Source organism: Oncorhynchus gorbuscha, linkage group LG10, assembly GCF_021184085.1.
Source record: "Oncorhynchus gorbuscha isolate QuinsamMale2020 ecotype Even-year linkage group LG10, OgorEven_v1.0, whole genome shotgun sequence".
Lineage (NCBI taxonomy): Eukaryota > Metazoa > Chordata > Actinopteri > Salmoniformes > Salmonidae > Oncorhynchus > Oncorhynchus gorbuscha.
The window spans coordinates 89,514,194-89,541,722 of NC_060182.1; the positions used below are offsets into that span (position 1 = coordinate 89,514,194).

A 27,529-nucleotide genomic window follows, 5' to 3' on the forward strand; every position below is an offset into this window, starting at 1 on the left:
CATAATTGAGGATGGATCAAAAACATTGTAGTTGCTCCACAACATTAACCTAATTGACTGTGAATAGAAGGAAGCCTGTACAGAATAAAAAATATTACAAAAAATGCATCCTGTTTGCAACAAGGTACTAAAGTAATACTGCAAAAAAAATGTCGCAAAGCAATGATTTTTTTGTCCTGAATACAAAATCTGATGTTTGGGGCAAATTCAATACAACACATTACGTGTCGCGGCCATCGTCGGAAGGAGACCAAGGTGCAGCGTGGTGAGAGTACATTTTACTTTTAGTAAAATCACGCCAACAAAACAAGAAATGAAAAACAACCGTGAAGCTTACCGGGCTATAGTTACACTAACAAAGATAACTACCCACCCTGAAATGAGGGAAAAGGGCTACCTAAGTATGATTCCCAATCAGAGACAATGACAGACAGCTGTCCCTGATTGAGAACCATACCCGGCCAAAACATAGAAATGGTAACGGTTTCTTCTGGTGAAAGAGAGGCAGACCAAAATGTAGCGTGGTTAGTTTTGTACATCTTTAATTAAGATGAAAATACAACAATCTACAAAACAAGAAACGTGAAAAAAACGAAACAGTCCTATCTGGTGCCACAAAGACAGGAACAATCACCCACAAAACCCAACACAAAACAGGCTACCTAAATATGTTTCCCAATCAGAGACAATGACTAACACCTGCCTCTGATTGAGAACAATATCAGGCCAAACATAGAAATAGACAAACCAGACACACCCAGCTCACGTCCTGACCAACACTAAAACAAGGAAAACACACAAGGAAAACACAAGGAAGGAAACACACAAGAACGATGGTCAGAACGTGACAGAAATAAAGAAACATAGAAAACAAAACATAGAACGTCCACCCCACATCACATCCTTACCTAACCAAATAGATAAATAAAACAGCTCTCTAAGGTCAGGGTGTGACATTACGGAGTACCACTCTCCATATTTTCAAGCGTAGTGGTGGCTGCATTATGTTATGGGTATGCTTGTAATCCATAAGTACTGGGGAGTTTTTTAGGATAAAAGTTCAACGGAATGGAGCTAGGCACAGGCAAAACCTTGTTCAGTGTGCTTTCCACCAGACACTGGGAGATTAATTCACCTTTCAGCAGGACAATAACCTAAAACACAAGGCCAAATCTACACTGGAGTTGCTTACCGAGAAGACAGTAAATGTTCCTGAGTGGCCAAGTTACAGTTTTGACTTAAATCTGCTTGGAAATCTATGGCAAGACTTGAAAGGGCTGTCTAGCAATGATCAACAACCAACTTGACAGATTTGAATAATTTTCTAAAGAATAATGGGCAATATTGTACAATCTAGGTGTGCAAAGCTCCGAAGACCTACCTATAAAGACTCACAGCTGTAATCACTGCTAAAGGTGACTAACAAGTTTTGACTGAATACTTATGTAAATGAGATATTTCTGTATTTTATTTTCAATAAATGTGAAGAAAAAAATTTGAAAAACATGTTTTTACTTTGTCATTATGGGGTATCGTGTGTATAATGGGTGAGAAAAAAAGGCTGTAACACACAAAAATGGTGGAATAAGTCAAAGGGTATGAATCATTTCTGAAGGCACTGAATAAGACACTATCAAGACCCATTACAAAGCAAATGTTCTGTAGTAGCTGATCAGTCCAGAGATACATTATATGATATTCCCTCATTTCTTATCAGATACCCTTGTGAATTATTTTTTCTTTGTATTGCTTACAGATTTTAACTTATGCATTTGAATAAATATAATTTGAATGTCACAGCTTTGCTTTGACTTATTTCTAGGTAGTTCTTTAGTATCTTTTTTTTTTAGTCTAGTGATCATTATGTATAAAATACTAATAAAACATTGTATTATGAAGAGCAGTATACCTGGGCAGGTTATATTGACACGCTATTCGTTATGACATATTCAAGACAGCTGTGTATCTTAGAGAATGTGAATTCAGTGAATCTGAAACATGTCAAAACACACAACTTTCAAAATGAGTCCTCAGATCTTTTAATGCCTTTAATGTAAAGAAGATCTAGAAGTTATAAAATGTAGACTTTAATAACAGTTGTGACCATTAAAGCCAGATGTAGGAAAAGCTGCTGAAGAGCAGTGACCCATGTATGGTCTGTCGTGCAAAATGAAGAGTCCTGTTTATTACATCCAGATGGGTAACACATAGCTTCATATGAGGACAAGGTCTCCTTTGAACGTCCATGTTATCTACGGGGGCTGTCTCAAATGTCACACTATTCCCTATAGCCTAGTGCACTAGTTTTGACTAGGCACCTTATTACCTATTTAATGTGGGAATAGGGTGTCATTTGTAAACATGCGGGGTTTGTCTTTGTCGAATAAAGAAATGTAATATCGTCCTGGTATTATTGTTCCTTGTTTTGTTTCGGTACCATGACAACGCAGTGTGTAGGAAAGACAAAAAAGGAAATGAACTTCAAGGGGATTGTTTGGGGACATTTATTTGTATTCAATCTCACATTCTGTACAAATCCTCAAAACAGTTATGCATTGACTTGTGGTTGTCTTATTCTTATGTCCCGTGCCCCGGTACTCAAGTCCAAGTTAGGAAAATAAACAAGCTGTCCGTATCTCTCTTGAAATGTTGCACAACTGGACAGACGAGATCGATTTGTATTTTTTAAATATATTTTTTTATTTAACCTTTATTTAACTAGCCAAGTCAGTTAAGAACAAATTCGTATTTACAGTGATGGCCTACCAAAAGACAAAAAGGCCTCCTGCGTGGAAGGGGGATTAAAAAATAACAACAAAAAAATAGTCAATATTACCTATTGAAACAGCCTTTGAATGCTTTGAATGGACTCTTGTGAGTTATATTGTCATACTTTATATATTGAATTAAAGAAAGATGTGACATTTAGTCAGTTCTTCTATAAAATTATTTTATGAAATAAATAAGTCTGAGGGGATATTGTAGTCTGCATTATTTTTAGACTCTGAATATGTTTACTGTCATTTGATGTTCAACTCATTATTGTATAATTCCTGTCACATATATTGTAAAATGTTCATGTTACATATTGCATGTTATATAGGCTAAATGCAATATGTTGCATATATATGTTGCATAGTGTACAGTGTATGGGCAGAGCACCAAGAAAAGGCCTCTCCCTTGAACTCAACTACAGGCAGAAAATGCTTCAGACTGTCAACCTATACAGATGTAGGATCTTAATTTGAGCCAGTTTGCTACAGCAGGAAAATAATATGTAGCAACAGGACATTAGGATTATTATGTGGATTGTAATTACTGTACATTTATGTTGAGGAAAATCAAGTCTGAAATTTCAACGTGTAAATTACAACCTGCAGAATCTTAAAAAAATCTCAAATACACTACGAGTTTTACATTTCTTACACTGCAGAAAAGTTCTGCAACAGGGTGATCAAGTTAAGATCATACATCTGTACACATCAAGTTCAATTTACATTAGCCTACTGAGCCCACAGACCTGCTTAGGTCATGAAGCCCCTTTCTTGAGTGTCTTCTCCTTCTCTTTGAGGGACTTTGAACAAGTCTCTAGACTAGCCCCACCTCTACTTCTACATATGTAGGATATTCATTTGAGCCAGTTTGCTACAGCAGGAAAACGATCCTGAAGAAAAAGGAAATGTGAATTATTATAATTAAATGTTTTGTTTTTTTAACGAGTTGTTAACATTTTGTTAGGGCAAATCAATTCTGACATTTCAAAGTTGAAATTACAAACTTTAAAAGCATTTTTAAACATTGAATACAATACAAGTTTGCATTTCCTGCTGTGCAGGACAATTATCAGCAGCAACAGAGTGATCAAATTAAGATACTACATCTGTAGTAAGGTACAATTACGCATGGAGTCAACCTAACCAAATGATTGACTTGAACAAAAGAAGTGCCTTGTCAATTTACTTGACCCTCTCTTTAAAAGGATGATGAGCCCTCCACACGACAAGTGACATCTGTCAACCCAAGATAAAGAAATAAAACAATGCCGAATTTAGATGACCTGTTCTTCCACATCGGAGATTACGGACCATACCAAAGGAGAATCACTGTCCTCGGGTCTCTGCCGGTGCTGACCTTCGCGTTCGTCCTCGTAGGAGTCGTGTTCTTGGGGAACACCCCCGTACACTGGTGCCGGACCTCCGGGACAGAGCACATCCAGGATGAATGTGACTGGACAGACAAGGAGCTGCGTGAACTCACCGTCCCGCTGTTGGATGAGTCGGGACAGGGCGCATTGGGCACCTACATCCGCTGCCAGAGGTTCGATGTGGCCTGGAAGTTCTGGAACGGCAGCCAGAGCAACTGCAGTGACCTCATCGACTGGCCCTTGATTTCTAATCTCACCCAGTTACCGGTAGTCGCGTGCGATAGCGGCTGGGTGTTTGATCCGTCTCGCACTACTATCGTTTCAGAGGTAAATTTGGTCTTCAAAAAACCCCGCTGTGTCTGGAAGTTCAGGAGCTCAAATTCTACTAAGAAATAATTGAACGAATGAAGAATTAATTCCTTTTTATTTAACCTTCATTTTATCAGGGAGTCATAGAGAGATGAAATGTATATTCTACAGATGAGCCCTGAACTAAATTACAGAAAATACAACACATCAATTTAAATAAAAATACAAGCAGAAAGAAAAACATGGTCATAAAAAACAAAGATATTCATCAGTAAAAAGGTCCTCAATCAGCCTTCTGAATGGACCTATAGGCATCAAAACAGCACATTTCAGGACATTTTGAAGATTGTTCCTCAATTATGATGCAATAACTGAAAGCTGATTTACCTAACTCAGTAGAGACCAACGGAATTTCCAGAGTTATCCATCCCTGAGACCAGGAGTGGTATCCAGTATGTCTGAGGTTTAGTGATGATGTTAGGTACAGTGGGATTTTTTTTGTAAAGGAAAACATAGCAAAACAATGTATCAACCTACATGACATCAAAGAGGGACAACCAACATTCTAGAATGCAGTGATGAGTGCTAAACCGTTGCCCATAATGACGTGCAGTGTATTATGATAAACTGCATCTAACAACTTTAATGAAGTAGCAGCTGTGTTCATATAGATGACAGTGGAGGGTGATGAGGGGAGGACGGCTCATAATAATGCCTGGAACGTCGCAAATGGAATGGCAACCGTGTGTTTGATACCATTCCAATAATTTCGCTTCAGCCATTACCACGAGCCCGTCCTCACAAATGAACGTGCCACCAACCTCCTGTGATACATTTTTACATTTTACCTTTATTTTACTAGGCAAGTCAGCTAAGAACAAATTCTTATTTTCAATGTCGGCCTATGAACAGTGGGTTAACTGCCTGTTCAGGGGCAGAACGACAGATTTGTACCTTGTCAGCTTGGGGATTTGAACTTGCAACCTTTCGGTTACTACTCCAACGCTCTAACCACTAGTCTTGGACAGATAGGAGCTTTGACTGAATAACCTGCTTTCTACTACTTATCGAGAGGCAGAACCTATTTCTATAGAAAAATATTTTTATTCTCAGCTTCTTAAGTATATTTAAAACCAAATCATTGTAGACTTATTTACTGGGTGACTTTCACTCAACTTTCTAGAGTTTTCCCTGTTAGTTAAGACTATCGACGTTTCCCTTAACTGTGACAATTGTGATCGAATCAACAAAATATTAACCTCTCTTTCAATGCAACATACCGAAACAAAACGAACTATGCAAGATACTTTGTTGTAGGCAGAACGCATCAGAGTTGGATTCTATTGCACCTGACTCAGCTGTACTGTGCACAGACTCGTGCGGAATAACCAATCAGCGCTGCAGTAGGCCTTTATGCAAATAGTCAATTTCCATATATGGATCTGTGTCTTTTACTTGTACAGCAGGAGCGGTGGCAGGTAGATGCGCTTGTCATGAGATCAAAGAGAGAGCTGCATGTAGCCACATGTGCACATTTTGTTCGTATCCTTTGCTAGTTCGTGAGTTATTAGCTCAGTTATATATCATTTGTAGTCAGCAATGGAAGTGATTGTCAACATACGGTTTTGCCAAGGACCCATAATAAATACCCCCCCCCCCCAAAAAAAATCATATAAATGGTTTAATGGTTCAGCAATGAGGGGGGCAGAGAGATGCAGCGAAAATGGATCAAGCATATCAGCCCAAGTGGATTGTTTTGTATACATTAATCACAAGCACGGCATCTAGCACATCACAGATAGTAAATTGCTGAAATGAAAACAAAGATTCACATTGTCTTTCGATTGACTGACCAACGTCAATTAGACCACGGTTTCCCTCAAATAAAAATACTTCTGAGATAAAATGATGATTAAAAGCATCACTCATCCCATTCTTCTCAGTTATGATGCCAGCGTCAGACAAAACTTGCTTAGGCAGGAAACGAGAGGAATCTGTACGCTTTAGTGCAATTGACTGTGTTCTAACATTTAGAAGGATCACCAGTAGAGTCAGAGATCAGAGATGGAGATGGAGATTGTACATCTGTTTCTCAATTGTCTGAAAAATGACCAGTCCACTACAGAGTCTTTGGCCCAGTCCTGATTTCTCATCTGAATAAGCTCAGATAACTCAGAACAAAACCAAGAGTTAGATCTATCTTTCAATCTGAATTGTTTAAAAGGGGTGTGTTTATCTGCCAGAGAAACAAATAGGAAGGATACATTTTCTAAATGAATTAATGAATTACAATCTGTTGCAAGTGCCTGGTCAGTAAATTTACTGAATAGCCTATTATTCAGGATAACTTCAAATACCAACAAAAGTTCAAGTGCAACATTTATCATTGATAATTTGACAGCATGTCAGCATCAGTGAGAAGGGTCACTCCTTCATCTTGAACTAAGCATGACTTCCCCCCCTTGAGCAAGGATCTGTTTTCTCAGCAATACAAAAGGTGCATTTGTCACCAATATACTTCAGGTTATCTATGTATTTACCTGTTTCTTTATCTATCCCAGTTTTCCTTAGTGTGTGAGGATTCATGGCTTGCAGATTTGATTCAGGTGTCCCTGGCTGGAGGGTTCTTCATTGGTGCTTTTGTCACTGGATACTTGGCAGACAGGTACACCAGCATTTTGTTTCAACACTGTGATAATAATAATACATAGCATCAATCAATGTAAATGCCACCAAAGCAGCTGTTTATATACTGTCAATAAATACTGTCAATATAACCTGTATTGGTATTCTGGGATCATTCCCCTTATGCAGCAGAGTAAAAACACAGTTAGGTAGGTTACTACTGTCTTTCGGCAGTAGTAGTCCTACCTTTCCTTAAAAGTACTTATTCTGACATGCTACTTAATCGTTTAAATGATGTCAGGTGCATTCTTACACTTTCATTATTCCTCCTCCAACAGGTTTGGAAGGAAGCCCTGTTTCATCCTGTCTATGTTTGGCCTGGGGGTGTCAGGGATAGTTGTGATGCTGTCACCCTCTTACCCCCTGCTGCTGCTCTTCAGAGTTCTCCAGGGCTTCTGTTGCAAGGGAGCATGGACAGTCAGCTATGTGTTTAGTAAGTTCTTTATTGAAATCACAGTGACTGGTATGGAAGCACCAGAATCCAGCCTTAAATGTGAAATACTGCTATGTAAAGGAGGTGTTCTCTGCTCTTCGTTGACTAGAAAGGCAGTCACACATAACATCACCGAAACACATGGGCATTGTTTTTACAAAGTAAAAATGTATTAATAATATATGCAAAATTATAAATCACAGAACACAAAAACAGAACACAGAAACACAGAAAAACAGGAACACAGGAACATAGGAAAACAGGAACACAGGAACACAGGAACATAGAAAAATAGGAACACAGGGACATAGGAACACAGAAAAACAGGAACACAGGAACATAGGAACACAGGAACACAGGAACATAGGAACACAGATAAATAGGAACACAGGGACATAGGAACACAGAAAAACAGGAACACAGGAACATAGGAACACAGGAACACAGGAACATAGGAACACAGAAAAACAGGAACACAGGAACATAGGAACACAGGAACACAGGAACATAGGAACACAGAAATATAGGAACACAGGGACATAGGAACACAGGAACACAGGAACACATGAACATAGGAACACAGGAACACACAGGAACACAGGAACACAGGAACACAGGAACACAGGAACACAGGGACATAGGAACACAGGGACATAGGAACACAGGAACACAGGAACACAGGAACACAGGAACACAGGAACACAGGGACATAGGAACACAGGGACACAGGAACACAGGAACACAGGGACACAGGAACACAGGAACACAGGAACACAGGAACACAGGAACACAGGAACATAGGAACACAGGAACACAGGAACACAGGAACACAGGAACACAGGAACATAGGAACACAGGAACACAGGAACATAGGAACACAGGAACACAGGAACACAGGAACACAGGAACACAGGAACACAGGGACATAGGAACACAGGGACATAGGAACACAGGAACACAGGAACACAGGAACACAGGAACACAGGAACACAGGAACACAGGAACACAGGAACATAGGAACACAGGAACACAGGAACACAGGAACACAGGAACACAGGGACATAGGAACACAGGGACATAGGAACACAGGGACATAGGAACACAGGAACACAGGAACACAGGAACACAGGGACATAGGAACACAGGGACATAGGAACACAGGAACACAGGAACACAGGAACACAGGAACACAGGAACACAGGGACATAGGAACACAGGGACACAGGAACACAGGGACACAGGGACATAGGAACACAGGGACACAGGAACACAGGGACATAGGAACACAGGGACACAGGGACATAGGAACACAGGGACACAGGAACATAGGAACACAGGAACACAGGAACACAGGGACATAGGAACACAGGGACACAGGAACACAGGAACACAGGAACACAGGAACACAGGGACATAGGAACACAGGGACACAGGAACACAGGAACACAGGAACACAGGAACACAGGGACATAGGAACACAGGGACACAGGAACACAGGGACATAGGAACACAGGGACATAGGGACATAGGAACACAGGGACATAGGAACATAGGAACACAGGAACACAGGAACACAGGAACACAGGAACACAGGAACACAGGAACACAGGGACATAGGAACACAGGGACATAGGAACACAGGGACATAGGAACACAGGAACACAGGAACACAGGAACACAGGAACACAGGAACACAGGAACACAGGAACACAGGAACACAGGGACATAGGAACACAGGGACACAGGAACACAGGGACATAGGAACACAGGGACACAGGGACATAGGAACACAGGGACACAGGAACATAGGAACACAGGAACACAGGAACACAGGGACATAGGAACACAGGGACACAGGAACACAGGAACACAGGAACACAGGAACACAGGGACATAGGAACACAGGGACACAGGAACACAGGAACACAGGAACACAGGAACACAGGGACATAGGAACACAGGGACACAGGAACACAGGGACATAGGAACACAGGGACATAGGGACATAGGAACACAGGGACATAGGAACACAGGAACACAGGAACACAGGGACACAGGGACATAGGAACACAGGGACATAGGAACATAGGGACACAGGGACACAGGAACACAGGAACACAGGAACACAGGGACACAGGAACACAGGAACACAGGAACACAGGGACACAGGAACACAGGAACACAGGAACACAGGAACACAGGGACACAGGAACACAGGGACATAGGGACATAGGGACACAGGGACATAGGAACACAGGAACACAGGAACACAGGGACACAGGAACACAGGAACACAGGGACACAGGAACACAGGAACACAGGAACACAGGAACACAGGAACACAGGGACACAGGAACACAGGAACACAGGAACACAGGAACACAGGAACACAGGGACACAGGAACACAGGAACACAGGAACACAGGGACACAGGAACACAGGAACACAGGAACACAGGAACACAGGGACACAGGAACACAGGAACACAGGAACACAGGAACACAGGAACACAGGGACATAGGAACACAGGAACACAGGAACACAGGAACACAGGAACACAGGAACACAGGAACACAGGGACATAGGAACACAGGAACACAGGAACACAGGAACACAGGGACACAGGAACACAGGAACACAGGAACACAGGAACACAGGAACACAGGAACATAGGAACACAGGAACACAGGAACACAGGAACACAGGAACATAGGAACACAGGAACACAGGAACACAGGAACACAGGAACACAGGAACACAGTCCATACAAGGTTTTTTATTATTATGTTTTATCTATTTTTTTAAATGTAACCTTTATTTAACCAGGAAGGGCTCATTGAAATATCTTTTTCAAGAGGGTTTACAGACAAACAGCATGAATTACAGACAAACAACATGAAAAACTACAAGTAATCCAGTAAAAACCATAGAATTCACAAGAGTATAACTAAATCAAAAACAGCAAATTAAAAACATTCACAGGTCAGGGAATCAGTCTCAAGATCATTCATTGGTGATTTAAAAATACCAATCGGGACAAGTTCTTCCAGTTTTTAGGTAGAAAGTCAGCGTCCATGTATTAGTGTTCAGAGGAATGATATGGGAAGTTTTGGCTCCGTTCTGTACCGGCTCCTGCTTTGACGTTCTGTTATTGTGGTCCTTCTTGTTTTTGTCTTTGATAGTCATTGAGTTCTTTGGCTCAAACAACCGGAAGTTTGTCTCATTGCTGTCCCACACCTTTTATTCCACTGGGATGGCCATCCTACCTCTCTTGGCATACTTCTTGCCCTCCTGGAAAACCTTGCAGCTGGCCATGAGTCTCCCCTGCTTCATCTTCATCACTTACTTTTGGTAATATGTCAATATTTCCGCACGCACGCACGCACGCACACACGCAGACACACACACACACACGCACACACACACACACACACACACACACACACACACACACACACACACACACACACACACACACACACACACACACACACACACACACACACACACACACACACACACACACACACACACACACACACACACACACACACACACACAGCTGACAGGTGACAGGTGACAGGTGACAGGTGACAGTTGTTGTTCTGGCCACCAACCATTGTGACATGACTTATGAAATTGGAATGCAAAATTATACTTTATAAAAATGCAATCTACCTTGATGATCCTATAGTGTGTGGTGTCCAGGGGTTTGAGTAAAACCTATGAAATTAAGCTGATTATTATAATAAAAATATAAAAATATATTTTTCATTTCAGGCTCATTCCAGAATCTCCTCGCTGGTTGTTGTCACAACGAAGAACCAAAGAGGCTATGAGGATCGCTAAAAACATTACCAAGTGCAATAAGAGAACTGTCCCAGAGAATTTTAGAGAGGTTGCCTACTTTTGATTTCTGAAACATCTTGTTGCGCTTCAGGGAGTTCTCTTCGGAGTAGTGTCTGAAACATCTTGTTGTGCTTCATAGAGCTCTCTTTGGAGTAGTCTGAAACATCTTGTTGTGCTTCAGGGAGCTCTCTTCGGGAGTAGTGTCTGAAACATCTTGTTGTGCTTCAGGGAGCTCTCTTTGGAGTAGTGTCTGAAACATCTTGTTGTGCTTTAGGGAGCTCTCTTTGGAGTAGTGTCTGAAACATCTTGTTGTGCTTTAGGGAGCTCTCTTCGGAGTAGTGTCTGAAACATCTTGTTGTGCTTGATAGAGCTCTCTTTGGAGTAGTCTGAAACATCTCGTTGTGCTTCATGGAGCTCTCTTCGGAGTAGTTTCTGAAACATCTTGTTGTGCTTCATAGAGCTCTCTTCGGAGTAGTGTCTGAAACATCTTGTTGTGCTTCATAGAGCTCTCTTCGGAGTAGTGTCTGAAACATCTTGTTGTGCTTCAGGGAGCTCTCTTTTGAGTAGTTTCTGAAACATCTTGTTGTGCTTCATAGAGCTCTCTTTGGAGTAGTGTCTGAAACATCTTGTTGTGCTTTAGGGAGCTCTCTTTGGAGTAGTGTCTGAAACATCTTGTTGTGCTTGATAGAGCTCTCTTTGGAGTAGTGTCTGAAACATCTCGTTGTGCTTCATGGAGCTCTCTTCGGAGTAGTTTCTGAAACATCTTGTTGTGCTTCATAGAGCTCTCTTCGGAGTAGTGTCTGAAACATCTTGTTGTGCTTCATAGAGCTCTCTTCGGAGTAGTGTCTGAAACATCTTGTTGTGCTTCAGGGAGCTCTCTTTTGAGTAGTTTCTGAAACATCTTGTTGTGCTTCATAGAGCTCTCTTCGGAGTAGTGTCTGAAACATCTTGTTGTGCTTCAGGGAGCTCTCTTCGGAGTAGTGTCTGAAACATCTGGTTGTGCTTCAGAGAGCTTTCTTTGGAGTAGTGTCTGAAACATCTTGTTGTGCTTCAGGGAGCTCTCTTCGGAGTAGTGTCTGAAACATCTTGTTGTGCTTCAGAGAGCTTTCTTTGGAGTAGTGTCTGAAACATCTTGTTGTGCTTCATAGAGCTCTCTTTGGAGTAGTGTCTGAAACATCTGGTTGTGCTTCAGAGAGCTCTCTTTGGAGTAGTGTCTGAAACATCTTGTTGTGCTTCAGGGAGCTCTCTTCGGAGTAGTGTCTGAAACATCTTGTTGTGCTTCAGAGAGCTTTCTTTGGAGTAGTGTCTGAAACATCTTGTTGTGCTTCATAGAGCTCTCTTTGGAGTAGTGTCTGAAACATCTTGTTGTGCTTCATAGAGCTCTCTTTGGAGTAGTGTCTGAAACATCTGGTTGTGCTTCAGAGAGCTCTCTTTGGAGTAGTGTCTGAAACATCTTGTTGTGCTTTAGGGAGCTCTCTTCTGAATATGGTTATGGTTAGCATAAAATTATACACACACTGGGGGGGGGGGGTATCATCAGGCATATCACTTATCACATATCAGTCTTTTTTCAGTTTGATCCTCTGGAGGAGAAGCAGGAGCAGGAGGCAGAGATAAGTCGTCCGTCATTCATGGATCTGTTTAGGACGTCCAACATGAGGAGAAACACTCTGATCCTCATCTACGCTTGGTAAGAGACAAGCCAACTGGGCAACAAGATATCACGGTCTCACTTGAGTATTTAACGTTTGTCCAGTGCGGGGGTAAACGTCAAATATGGAAGGTCAAGTTTAGGTAGTAATTCCCGAATTTTGAAGGTAAAGGGTTAAGGTTTGAGACAGGGTTGAAACAGAACAAATTTAAACCAGTGCCGAGCTCTGGGATTGAACCTGTGACCTTTCCTCTATCCCATCCACAACACATATATCTTTTTGTCAATGGTTGTGTGGTGATGTCTACAAACAAAATGAATGCACAATGAAAGGTTTTGAATGTTAAACTGGTTTCTTTACAAGTGTTTACCAGTTTGGATGTTTGTACTAAGAGTTTAGAAAATTCACCACATACACCAAATAACTGTCATGGCTGGTGCCAGACACATTTGAAATGGAATGTGCACTGTACATGATGTTTACTGTTCCACTCAAAGAGTTTATTTGGAATAGACTAGGCTGCATTCAGATGCAGTTTGTATCATATCATGCTGCACTCAACTGGAGAAAAATCATTTACTGCATTTAATTGAACAAATGCCACACATCCTTCTCATCACCATGGAAATGAATGTTGTGCCAGGTGAGTGTCGCATGCTGTTCTGTGACGCCCATCAAATAATACTTCACCTGTACATGAAGTCCTCAGATCAATGAATCCAAAACCCTGTCTCTGTCATGGGCTACATTCCACATGGACCTCTTCCTGCTGGTCTTCCTCCAAGGTTCACGAGCGCAGTGGTTTTTCAAGGTTTGGTTCTCCGCCTAGCGATCACTGGAAACAATATCTTCCGGGATTTCTTCATCTCTGCAGCCGTGGAGCTGCCCATCGGCCTCATCTTCTACCTGTTGGTGGACAGGGTTGGACGGAGACCTCTCATGGCTGTGTCTAACTTCATAGGAGGAGTTGCCTGCCTCATAGTGCCCTTCGTCTCAGTAGGTGAGTTGGTATTTGAATGTATTATTTGAAATAGGAGAATAGAGACTTGTCCACTTTCTGCATTATTATATTATTAAGCTCAGAATGCAGATATTATTGTAGAGAGGAGAAAGTGAGAAGTGGTTGGGGTGGGATTCAATCCCACGTTGTTCCTGGTGGTGGCATTTCAAGCTGAAGATGGAGGTCAACCAATTAAAACTCAGTTACACAACTCTGATGATAACTGACATGGTGAAGAACCAATTAAAACTCAGTTACACAACTCTGATGATAACTGACATGGTGAAGAACCAATTAAAACTCAGTTACACAATGATGTGAAGAAGAACCAATTAAAACTCAGTTACAAACTCTGATGTTTGACATGGTGAAGAACAATTAAAACAGTTACACAACTCTGATGATAACTGACATGGTGAAGAACCAATTAAAACTCATAACTGATGATAACTGACATGGTGAAGAACCAATTAAAACTCAGTTACACAACTCTGATGATAACTGACATGGTGAAGAACCAATTAAAACTCAGTTACACAACTCTGATGATAACTGACATGGTGAAGAACCAATTAAAACTCAGTTACACAACTCTGATGATAACTGACATGGTAAAGACACAACTCTGATGATAACTGACATGGAAGAACCAATTAAAACTCAGTTACACAACTCTGATGATAACTGACATGGTGAAGAACCAATTAAAACTCAGTTACACAACTCTGATGATAACTGACATGGTGAAGATAACTGACATGGTGAAGAACCAATTAAAACTCAGTTACACAACTCTGATGATAACTGACATGGTAAAGAACCAATTAAAACTCAGTTACACAACTCTGATGATAACTGACATGGTGAAGAACCAATTAAAACTCAGTTACACAACTCTGATGATAACTGACATGGTGAAGCTCAGACTGAAAATGATGGATTCTGAGAGTTGCTTTTCCCCCTTTTATTCGTTTTTAAATTCCTCTCTTTATTTCTGATCGTTTCCTTTCGTTATGAGATTATCTGTTGTATTCCCATCCTTAACATTTCTGGGATGACCATTCTGCATAATTTGGCCGTTAAAATATGATGGGTAGTTTAATCTATTCACCCTTCTCTTTTCATCTTCTATAGACTATCTGTGGCTGAAGAAAGCCATAGAAATCATTGGGAGGCTTTCTGTCGCCATTGGATTTGAGACGGTCAATTTTGCCAACTCTGAGCTGTACCAAACACCTCTCAGGTGAGAGTAGAACCAAATAATAACATCAAACTCAAGTCATTAATGCTGCTCAAACCTAACGTTTTTACAACCTGGATTACATACGGGTAGTCGATGCTGTAGTACTCGGGACCCGTCTCGGTCTTGACTCGGTCTCGTTACCACATTATGACTCGGTCTTGTCTCGGTGTCATGCGGTCTTGACTCGGTCTTGTCTCATGCAGTCTTGTCGGTGTCGGTCTTGACTCGGTCTTGTCTCGGTGTCATGCGGTCTTGTCTCGGTGTCATGCGGTCTTGTCTCGGTGTCATGCGGTCTTGACTCGGTCTTGTCTCGGTGTCATGCGGTCTTGACTCGGTCTTGTCTCGGTGTCATGCGGTCTTGACTCGGTCTTGTCTCGGTGTCATGCGGTCTTGACTCGGTCTTGTCTCGGTGTCATGCGGTCTTGACACGGTCTTGTCTCGGTGTCATGCGGTCTTGTCTCGGTGTCATGCAGTCTTGTCTCGGTGTCATGCGGTCTTGACTCGGTCTTGTCTCGGTGTCATGCGGTCTTGTCTCGGTGTCATGCGGTCTTGTCTCGGTGTCATGCGGTCTTGACTCGGTCTTGTCTCGGTGTCATGCGGTCTTGACTCGGTCTTGTCTCGGTGTCATGCGGTCTTGACTCGGTCTTGTCTCGGTGTCATGCGGTCTTGACTCGGTCTTGTCTCGGTGTCATGCGGTCTTGACTCGGTCTTGTCTCGGTGTCATGCGGTCTTGACTCGGTCTCGTCTCGGGACAGTGTAGTAGAGGGTATACACAGGTACAGTGTAGTAGAGGGTATACACAGGTATAACCGTGTACCCACTTTTTTTCAGTGGGCATTGCGTATACTCACTTCTTAATCCCTACTGATGTGTATCAAAGTAGTGTAGTGGAGGTGTATGATTTATCAGTTATAAAGTACAAAAGAGAAATTGGGCACAAAGTAGCCTACCCAATCGCAAAGCATGTGGAATATATCCACATAGCCTAGTTTCAACAGAATCTGCAGGCAGCAAGAGTGTTCAGCTCTCAACTGGTTTGGGCATGGAATGACATCGATGTCAATCAGCCAGGACCTGACAGACCCACCCACTGGAGAGTCAGGACATGTTAGTGTTAGTGTTTGTGTTAATGTGAATGTTAATGTTAATGTTAATGTTAGTGTTAGTGTTAATGTTTGTGTTAATGTTTGTGTTAATGTTTGTGTTTGTGTTTGTGTTTGTGTTTGTGTTTGTGTTTGTGTTAGTGTTTATGTTAATGTTAGTGTTAGTGTTTGTGTTTGTGTTAGTGTTTATGTTAATGTTAGTGTTAATGTTAGTGTTAGTGTTTATGTTTATGTTAATTAGCATTAGTCCCTTATTATGCATCTCTGTGTTACCAGGAGGAGATACAGATAAGTCTCAAAAGGAAACGACGCCAACAGAAGTAACAGAAAATAATACATCATCTAACATATTTTATATATTTTGGTAAATTTCATACAGTATACACACACATTTATACACATACTGTCATGCAGGTGAAAGAGGACCCAAAAGCGACTTAACAGAAACAGAGTTTATTTAAGTCCAAACAGGGAATAACAGAAATCCTCTAGTCTGTAGAGGGGAATAACTGGAGAAGCGGCCACAGACTGCAGGTCGCTTCGGGTAGGCGCAGGCCGTAGTTGACAGAGACGCCTGCTCACACGCAGCATCTGATGAAGGCAAAAAACACGACAGGACAGGGCGATACACAATCACAGCAAAAACACGACAGGACAGGGCGAAACGCAATCACAGCATGGTGAATACTAAACAAGGAACCGACGGGACAGGAACGGAACACAAAGGAATAAATAGGGACTCTAATCAGGGGAAAGGATCGGGAACAGGTGTGGGAAGACTAAATGATGATTAGGGGAATAGGAACAGCTGGGAGCAGGAACGGAACGATAGAGAGAAGAGAGAGCGAGAGAGTGGAGAGGGATAGAAGGAGGGAAAGAACCAAATAAGACCAGCAGAGGGAAACGAATAGAATGGGGAGCACAGGGACAAGACATGATAATAAATGACAAACATGACAGTACCCCCACTCACCGAGCGCCTCCTGGCGCACTCGAGGAGGAATCCTGGCGGCAACGGAGGAAATCATCGATGAGTGAACGGTCCAGCACGTCCCGAGACGGAACCCAACTCCTCTCCTCAGGACCGTAACCCTCCCAATCCACTAAGTATTAGTGACCCCGTCCCGAGAACGCATGTCCATGATCTTATGTACCTTGTAAATAGGTGCGCTTCGACAAGGACGGGAGGGGGGAGGGAAGACGAACGGGGTGCGAAGAAAGGGCTTAACACAGGAGACATGGAAGACAGGATGGACGCGACGAAGATGTCGCGGAAGAAGTTAGTCGCACAGCGACAGGATTGACGACCTGGGAGACACGGAACGGACCAATGAACCGCGGAGTCAACTTACGAGAAGCTGTCGTAAGAGGAAGGTTGCGAGTGGAAAGCCACACTCTCTGGCCGCAACAATACCTTGGACTCTTAATCCTGCGTTTATTGGCGGCTCTCACCGTCTTGCCCTGTAACGGCAAAGTGCAGACCTCACCCTCCTCCAGGTGCGCTCACAACGTTGGACAAACGTTGAGCGGAGGGAACGCTGGACTCGGCAAGCTGGGATGAGAACAGAGGAGGCTGGTAACCCAGACTACTCTGAAACGGAGATAACCCGGTAGCAGACGAAGGAAGCGAATTGTGAGCGTATTCTGCCCAGGGGAGCTGTTCTGCCCAAGACGCAGGGTTTCTGAAAGAAAGGCTGCGTGTTGCGACCAATCGTCTGATTGGCCCTCTCTGTTTAGACTGGGGATGAAACCCGGAAGAGAGACTGACGGACGCACCAATCAAACGACAGAACTCCCTCCAAAACTGTGACGTGAATTGCGGGCCTCTGTCTGAAACGGCGTCTAACGGGAGGCCATGAATTCTGAATACATTCTCAATAATGATTTGTGCCGTCTCCTTAGCGGAAGGAAGTTTAGCGAGGGAATGAAATGTGCCGCCTTAGAGAACCTATCGACAACCGTCAGAATCACAGTCTTCCCCGCAGACAAAGGCAGATGTTAATGTAAGGCAATGTGAGACCATGGTCGAGAAGGAATGGGGAGCGGTCTGAGACGACCGGCAGGAGGAGAGTTACCCGACTTAGTCTGCGCGCAGTCCGAACAAGCAGCCACGAAACGGCGCGTGTCACGCTCCTGAGTCGGCCACCAAAAGCGCTGGCGAATAGACGCAAGAGTGCCTCGAACACCGGGATAGTAAGCCCACTGAAGAACAGCCAGACGAGTGGAAACAGGAACGAAAAGGAGGTTACTAGGACAAGCGCGCGGCGACGCAGTGTGCGTGAGTGCTTGCTTAACCTGTCTTTCAATTCCCCAGACTGTTAACCCGACAACACGCCCATAAGGAAGAATCCCTCGGGATCAGTAGAAGCCACAGAAGAACTAAACAGACGGGATAAGGCATCAGGCTTGGTGTTCTTGCTACCCGGACGGTAAGAAATCACAAACTCGAAACGAGCGAAAAACAACGCCCAACGAGCTTGACGGGCATTAAGTCGTTTGGCAGCACGGATGTACTCAAGGTTCTTATGGTCTGTCCAAACGACAAAAGGAACGGTCGCCCCCTCCAACCACTGTCGCCATTCGCCTAGGGCTAAGCGGATGGCGAGCAGTTCACGGTTACCCACATCATAGTTGCGCTCAGATGGCGACAGGCGATGAGAAAAATAAGCGCAAGGATGAACCTTATCGTCAGACTGGAAGCGCTGGGATAGAATGGCTCCCACGCCTACCTCTGAAGCGTCAACCTCGACAATGAATTGTCTAGTGACGTCAGGAGTAGGATAGGAGCGGACGTAAAACGTTCTTTTAGAAGATCAAAAGCTCCCTGGGCGGAACCGGACCACTTAAAACACGTCTTGACAGAAGTAAGAGCTGTGAGAGGGCAGCAACTTGACCGAAATTACGAATGAAACGCCGATAGAAATTAGCGAAACTAAAAAGCGCTGCAACTCGACACGTGACCTTACGGGCCAATCACTGACAGCTTGGACCTTAGCGGAATCCATCTGAATGCCTTCAGCGGAAATAACGGAACCGAGAAAAGTAACGGAGGAGACATGAAAGAGCACTTCTCAGCCTTTACGTAGAGACAATTCTCTAAAAGGCGCTGTAGAACACGTCACGTGCTGAACATGAATCTCGAGTGACGGAGAAAAAATCAGGATATCGTCAAGATAGACAAAAACAAAAATGTTCAGCATGTCTCTCAGAACATCATTAACTAATGCCTGAAAAACAGCTGGCGCATTGGCGAGACCGAACGGCAGAACCCGGTACTCAAAATGCCCTAACGGAGTGTTAAACGCCGTTTTCCACTCGTCCCCCTCTCTGATGCGCACGAGATGGTAAGCGTTACGAAGGTCCAACTTAGTAAAGCACCTGGCTCCCTGCAGAATCTCGAAGGCTGATGACATAAGGGGAAGCGGATAACGATTCTTAACCGTTATGTCATTCAGCCCTCGATAATCCACGCAGGGGCGCAGAGTACCGTCCTTCTTCTTAACAAAAAAGAACCCCGCCCCGGCCGGAGAAGAAGAAGGCACTATGGTACCGGCGTCAAGAGACACAGACAAATAATCCTCGAGAGCCTTACGTTCGGGAGCCGACAGAGAGTATAGTCTACCTCGAGGAGGAGTGGTCCCCGGAAGGAGATCAATACTACAATCATACGACCGGTGAGGAGGAAGGGAGTTGGCTCGGGACCGACTGAAGACCGTGCGCAGATCATGATATTCCTCCGGCACTCCTGTCAAATCGCCAGGTTCCTCCTGAGAAGTAGGGACAGAAGAAACGGGAGGGATGGCAGACATTAAACACTTCACATGACAAGAAACGTTCCAGGATAGGATAGAATTACTAGACCAATTAATAGAAGGATTATGACATACTAGCCAGGGATGACCCAAAACAACAGGTGTAAACGGTGAACGGAAAATCAAAAAAGAAATAGTCTCACTGTGGTTACCAGATACTGTGAGGGTTAAAGGTAGTGTCTCAAATCTGATACTGGGAAGATGACTACCATCTAAGGCGAACATGGGCGTAGGCTTCTCTAACTCTCTGAAAGGAATGTCATGTTTCGAACCCATGCTTCGTCCATGAAACAACCCTCAGCCCCAGAGTCTATCAAGGCACTACATAGCACCCGAACCGGTCCAGCGTAGGTGGACCGACAAAGTAGTACAGGACTTTGATGGAGAGACTTGAGTAGTTGCGCTCACCTGTAGCCCTCCGCTTACAGATGAGCTCTGGCTTTTACTGGACATGAATTAACAAAATGTCCAGCAACTCCGCAATAGAGGCACAGGCGGTTGGTGATCCTCCGTTCCCTCTCCTTATTCGAGATGCGAATCCCTCCCAGCTGCATGGGCTCAGTCTCAAAGCCAGAGGAGGGAGATGGTTGCGATGCGGAGCAGGGAAACAAAGCTCTCTTCCACGAGCCCGGTGACGAAGATCTACCCGTCGTTCTATGCGGATGGCGAGAGCAATCAAAAGTCCACATCTGAAGGAACCTCCCGGGAAGAATCTCATCCTTAACCACTGCGTGGAGTCCCTCCAGAAAACGAGCGAGCAGCGCCGGCTCGTTCCACTCACTAGAGGCAGCAAGAGTGCGAAACTCAATAGAATAATCCGTTATGGACCAAGGAAGCCAGGGCCCTAGAAGCCTCCCCACCAAAAACTGAACGGTCAAAAACCCGAATCATCTCCTCTTTAAAGTTCTGGAACTTGTTAGAGCAATCAGCCCTTGCCTCCCAGATAGCTGTGCCCCATTCTCGAGCCCGGCCAGTAAGGAGTGAAATGACGTAAGCAACCCGAGCTCTCTCTCTAGAGTATGTGTTGGGTTGGAGAGAGAACACAATCTCACACTGCGTGAGAAAGGAGCGGCACTCAGTGGGCTGCCCGGAGTAGCAAGGTGGGTTATTAACCCTAGGTTCTGGAGGCTCGGCAGGCCAGGAAGTAACAGGTGGCACGAGACGTAGACTCTGGAACTGTCCAGAGAGGTCGGAAACCTGAGCGGCCAGGTTCTCCACGGCAAGCAGCAGACAATTCCTGCTCGTGTCTGCCGAGCATGGCTCCTTGGATCTCGACGGCAGTGTAACAGCGTCTGAAGTCGCTGGGTCCATTCCTTGGTCGGTTCCTTCTGTCATGCAGGTGAAAGAGGACCCAAAAGCGACTTAACAGAAACAGAGTTTATTTAAGTCCAAACAGGGAATAACAGAAATCCTCTAGTCTGTAGGGGAATAACTGGAGAAGCGGCCACAGACTGCAGGTCGGGGTAGGCGCAGGCCGTAGTTGACAGAGACGCCTGCTCACACGCAGCATCTGATGAAGGCAAAAAACACGACAGGACAGGGCGATACACAATCACAGCAAAAACACGACAGGACAGGGCGAAACGCAATCACAGCATGGTGAATACTAAACAAGGAACCGACGGGACAGGAACGGAACACAAAGGAATAAATAGGGACTCTAATCAGGGGAAAGGATCGGGAACAGGTGTGGGAAGACTAAATGATGATTAGGGGAATAGGAACAGCTGGGAGCAGGAACGGAACGATAGAGAGAAGAGAGAGCGAGAGAGTGAGAGAGGGAGGGGGAGAGAGAGGGATAGAAGGAGGGAAAGAACCAAATAAGACCAGCAGAGGGAAACGAATAGAATGGGGAGCACAGGGACAAGACATGATAATAAATGACAAACATGACACATACTGCTATCTGTTACTCCGCAAGTCTTGGGAGGAAGAAAAGTGACATGTAAAGTAGAATTAAGAGAAGAGAGGAGCAAAAATGAAAAGCTTTTTGTCTGTAACATGTTTATAGCATCATAAAATAAAATGTTTCATACCATAACAATTGTTTGTTTAATGAACACAATTGTATACCCATGATAAATGTGATGTCGAAAGTAATTGTGTACTGTAATACATTTTGGAAAATTAAAACTGATGGAATGATGGAATACAATAGCATTTTCAACATCCAGATGACAATAGCAAATATTTTTATAAAAGTTAAGGGAGTAGATCAGCTTTAATATTGCTGTAATGAATTTCCTCCTCTTCTTCCGAAGAGGAGAGGCGAAACGGATCAGAGGACCAATACGCGGCGTGGTAAGTGTCCATGGTTCTTTTTAATACGTTAAGGTACACATGAACAACTGACTACAAAAAACAAGAAATGTGAAAACTCAAAACAGTCCTATCTGGTGCAATCACAGAGACAGGAACAATCACCCACCAACACACAGTGAAACCCAGGCTACCTAAGTATGATTCTCAATCAGAGACAACTAATGACACCTGCCTCTGATTGAGAACCATACTAGGCCGAAACATAGAAATACCCAAATCATAGAAAAACAAACATAGACTGCCCACCCAACTCACGCCCTGACCATACTAACTAAATACAAAACACAGGAAATAAAGGTCAGAACGTGACAATTGCAGATAGATTGTGGCTTCTAACAATGCAATCGTCTGCAGCATTTCCAATCCCTCAAATATAAACTACCGGTCAAAAGTTTTAGAACTCCTTCTCGTTGAAGGGTTTTTCTTTATTTTTACTATTTTCTACATTGTAGAATAATAGTGAAGACATCAAAACTATGAAAAAAACATATGGAATCATTTAGTAACCAAAAAAAGTGTTAAACAAATCCAAATATATTTTCTATTTGAAATTCTTCAAATAGCCACAGATGACAGTTTTGCACACTCTAGGTATTCTCTCAACCAGCTTCACTTGGAATGCTTTTCCAACAGTCTTGAAGGAGTTCCCACATATGCTGAGCACTTGTTGGCTGCTTTTCCTTCACTCTGCGGTCCGACTCATCCCAAACCATCTCAATTTGGTTGAGGTCGGTGGATTGTGGAGGCCAGGCCATCTGATGCAGCACTCCATCACTCTCCTTCTTGGTCAAATAGCCCTTACACAGCGTGGAGGTGTGTTGGGTCATTGTCCTGTTGAAAAACAAATGATAGTCCCACTAAGTGTAAACCAGATGGGATGGTGTATCACTACAGCATGCTGTGGTAGCTATGCTGGTTAAGTGTGCCTTGAATTCTAAATAAATCACTGACAGTGTCAACAGCAAAGCACCCCCACACCATAACACTACCTCCTCCATGCTTCACGGTGGGAAATACACATGCAGAGATCATCCGTTCACCCACACTGCATCTCACAAAGACATGACAGCTGGAACCAAAAATCTAAAATTTGGACTAATAAGACCAAAGGACAAATTTCACTGGTAGGTCCGTTGCTTGTATTTCTTGGCTCAAGCCATTTTTATTCTTGTTGGTGTCCTTTTAGTAGTGGTTTCTCTGCAGCAATTCAGCTATGAAGGCCTGATTCACACAGGCTCCTCTGAACATTTGATGTTGAGATGTGTCTGTTACTTGACCTCTGTGAAGCATTTATTTGGGCTGCAATTTCTGAGGCTGGTAACTCTAATGAACTTATCCTCTGCAGCAGAGGTAACTCTGGGTCTTCCTTTCATGTGGCAGTCCTCATGAGAGCCAGTTTCATCATAGCGCATGATGATTTTTGCGACTGCACTTGAAGAAACTTTCAAAGTTCTTTACATTTTCTGCATTGACTGACCTTCATGTCTTCAAGTAATGATGGACGGTCGTTTCTCTTTGCTTTTACCAAATAGGGCTATCTTCTGCACAAAAACATCCTGTGGTGTACTGCATTAGCATTGAATAGCCTCTGCGATATGCAACTTTTCAGGGAAGTTAAGAATCAATATACACAGGCAGTTAGAAAAGCAAAGGCTAGCTTTTTCAAACAGAAATTTGCAAAAAGACTTATTTTCCACCATCATTTGCAAATAAGTTCATTAAAAATCCTACAATGTGATTTTCTGGGTTTTTTTTTTCTCATTTTGTCTGTCATAGTTGAAGTGTACCTTTGAGGAAAATTACAGGCCTCTCTCATATTTTTAAGTGGGAGAACTTGCACAATTGGTGGCTGACTAAATACTTTTTTGCCCCACTGTATGTCCATCAGAAGCGGACTCCACTCAATCACGATAACTTCCCGGACACCACTAAAGGAGGGTGGAATGTGCTCATACATACTGTAGCAAGCTGGGGCTGACTTTTAGGGTTCAGGGTATCTACTGTATCTTCATGATTCAGATCAATGATTGAACTGTATGAGTAGGGTACACTGCACCAGACACCTCCTGAACACACTAGCTGCATCTCATTGCCTCAAGAGTGACTGAATATACTTTTTCCATGAGAAGATATTATGCATACACTTTGATGATTAGGCTTGTAAGGGGGTACCATAAACCACAGGGTGTGGGGCTTTTCCCAGTTTTTCATAGGCATACATCCCATACCAGATTACCCACACTAGTTGACTATGAAATGAACTAGGACACTGGCCACTTTTACAGTAAAAACAATAGCTATTGGGCCCATAGACTTGGTGATGTTGATTTTACTGTTGATATTGTTATGCTATAATATTGTACACAGGAAGTGAAATATGTATTATTATAGAATCAAGTCACCTGGGTAGCAGCTACTATCAGTCAAGTCAGCTGGGTAGCAGCTATGATCAATACAGTCATCTGGGTAACAGCTACGATCAATACAGTCATCTGGGTAGCAGCTACTATCAATACAGTCACCTGGGTAACAGCTACGATCAATACAGTCACCTGGGTAGCAGCTACGATCAATACAGTCATCTGGGTAGCAGCTACGATCAGTCAAGTCATCTGGGTAGCAGCTACGATCAATACAGTCATCTGGGTAGCAGCTACGATCAATACAGTCATCTGGGTAACAGCTACGATCAATACAGTCATCTGGGTAGCAGCTACAATCAATACAGTCATCTGGGTAGGAGCTACGATCAATACAGTCATCTGTGTAGCAGCTACGATCAGTCAAGTCATCTGGGTAGCAGCTACGATCAATACAGTCATCTGGGTAGCAGCTACGATCAATACAGTCATCTGGGTAGCAGCTACGATCAATACAGTCATCTGGGTAGCAGCTACGATCAATACAGTCATCTGGGTAGCAGCTACGATCAATACAGTCATCTGGGTAGCAGCTACGATCAATACAGTCATCTGTGCAGCTACGAGCAGCTACGATCTGGGTAGCAGTCAATACAGTCATCTGGGTAGCAGCTATGATCAATATAGTCATCTGGGTAGCAGCTACGATCAATACAGTCATCTGGGTAGCAGCTACGATCAATACAGTCATCTGGGTAGCAGCTACGATCAATACAGTCATCTGGGTAGCAGCTACGATCAATACAGTCATCTGGGTAGCAGCTACGATCAATCCAGTCATCTGGGTAGCAGCTACGATCAATACAGTCATCTGGGTAGCAGCTACGATCAGTCCAGTCATCTGGGTAGCAGCTATAATAATTTGATTAAGAGGCCAGTCTATTTCTGTCATGGTCACACATAACAAGGGTGCAATGACCCGCCACTAACAGAGGTGAGGAGGCGTCCCAGGGCCTGCTGCTAGAGAAAGTATTTATGTTATTATGTATAGGCATTCAGAGTTGTACTACAGATGGGTAATACAGGAGACACAGGAATAGGCTTTGGATTTGCTCTCTTGTAAATTGCAGGATAGTGCACTGGAGGAAGAGTGTGGCCAATGAAGGCAGAGTGTGGCCAACACTGTCGCTTTAGTATTTACTGGGTTGACTGGACATGACAGGGAAGAAAGAGTGGCAGAGGTCAGCTGATATCATCCAACATTGGAACTGGACCTGTTTGAGACCAGTCTGGTGAGTGGACCTCAACAATAGAATCTATAATTAATCTTCACTGAACAGAAATATAAACACAACATGTGAAGTGTTGGTCCCATGTTTCATGACCTGAAATTGTCCATATGCATAAAAATATTATTTCTCTCAAATGTTGTTTACATCCCTACTGGTGAACATTTCTCCTTTGCCAAGATAATCCATCCACCTGACAGGTGTGGCATATCAAGTAGCTGATTAAACAGCATGATCATTACATAGGTGCACCTTGTGAGAGGGACAATAAAAGGCCATTTTAAAATGTGCAGTTTTGTCAGACAACACAATGCCATAGATGTCTCAAGTTTTGAGGGAGCATGCAATTGGCATGCTGACTGCAGGAATGTCCACCAGAGCTGTTGCCAGATAATTGAATGTTAATTTCTCCAATATCGTTTTACAGAAATTGACAGTATGTCCAACCAGCCTGACAACCGCAGACCACATGTTACCACGATAGCCCAGGACCTCCACATCCGGTTTCTTCAGCTGCGGGATCGTCTGAGTCCAGCCACCGGACAGCTGATGAAACTGTGGGTGTGCACAACCAAATAATTTCTGCACAAACTGTGTCTCAGCGAAGCTCATCTGCGTGCTCGTCATCCTCACCAGGGTCTTGACCTGACTGCAGTTCAGCGTCATAACCGACTTCAGTGGGGAAATGCTCACCTTTAATGTCCACTGGCACACTGGAGAAGTGTGCTCTTCACGGATGAATCCCAGTTTCAACTGTACTGGGCAGATGGCAGAGTGTCCCATGGTTGCGGTGTGGTTATGGTATGGGCAGGCATACGGACAACGAACACAATTGCATTTTATCGATGGCCATTTGAATGCACAGAGATACTGTGACGAGACCCTGAGGCCCGTTGTTGTGCCATTCATCCCCCACCATCACCTCATGTTTCAGTATGATAATGCACGGCCTGATGTCGCTATCATCTGTACACAATTCCTGGAAGTTGAAAATATCCCAGTTCTTCCAAGGTCTGCATACTCACCAGACATGTCACCCTGGATCAATGTGTACGACAGCGTGTTCCAGTTCCCACCAATATCCAGAAACGAAGAGGAATGGGACAACATTCCACAGGTCACAATCAACAGCCTGATCAACTCTTATGCGAAGGAGATGTGTCGTGCTGCATGAGGCAAATGGCAGTCACAACAGATACTGACTGGTTTTCTGATCCACGCCCCTACCTTTCTGTGATTAACAGATGCATATCTGTATTCACAGGCATGTGAAATCCATAAATTAGGGCCTAATGAATTTATTGAAATTGGCTGTTTTCCTTATGTAA

At 43.6% G+C, this 27,529-nt stretch overlaps 1 protein-coding gene across 1 annotated transcript in view; it reads left to right on the forward strand.

The window, feature by feature from the left end:
• The first annotated feature begins 4,039 nt into the window (after positions 1-4,039).
• Positions 4,040-27,529, forward strand: part of oct2 (organic cation transporter 2) — a 30,122-nt gene continuing 6,632 nt past the window's right edge. The window contains 10 exon segments of the mRNA XM_046367726.1: positions 4,040-4,471; positions 7,015-7,118; positions 7,417-7,571; positions 10,754-10,922; positions 11,352-11,469; positions 12,995-13,110; positions 13,858-14,072; positions 15,207-15,315; positions 16,414-16,476; positions 16,560-16,572. Coding sequence (XP_046223682.1) covers positions 4,040-4,471; positions 7,015-7,118; positions 7,417-7,571; positions 10,754-10,922; positions 11,352-11,469; positions 12,995-13,110; positions 13,858-14,072; positions 15,207-15,315; positions 16,414-16,476; positions 16,560-16,572 — 1,494 coding nt within the window.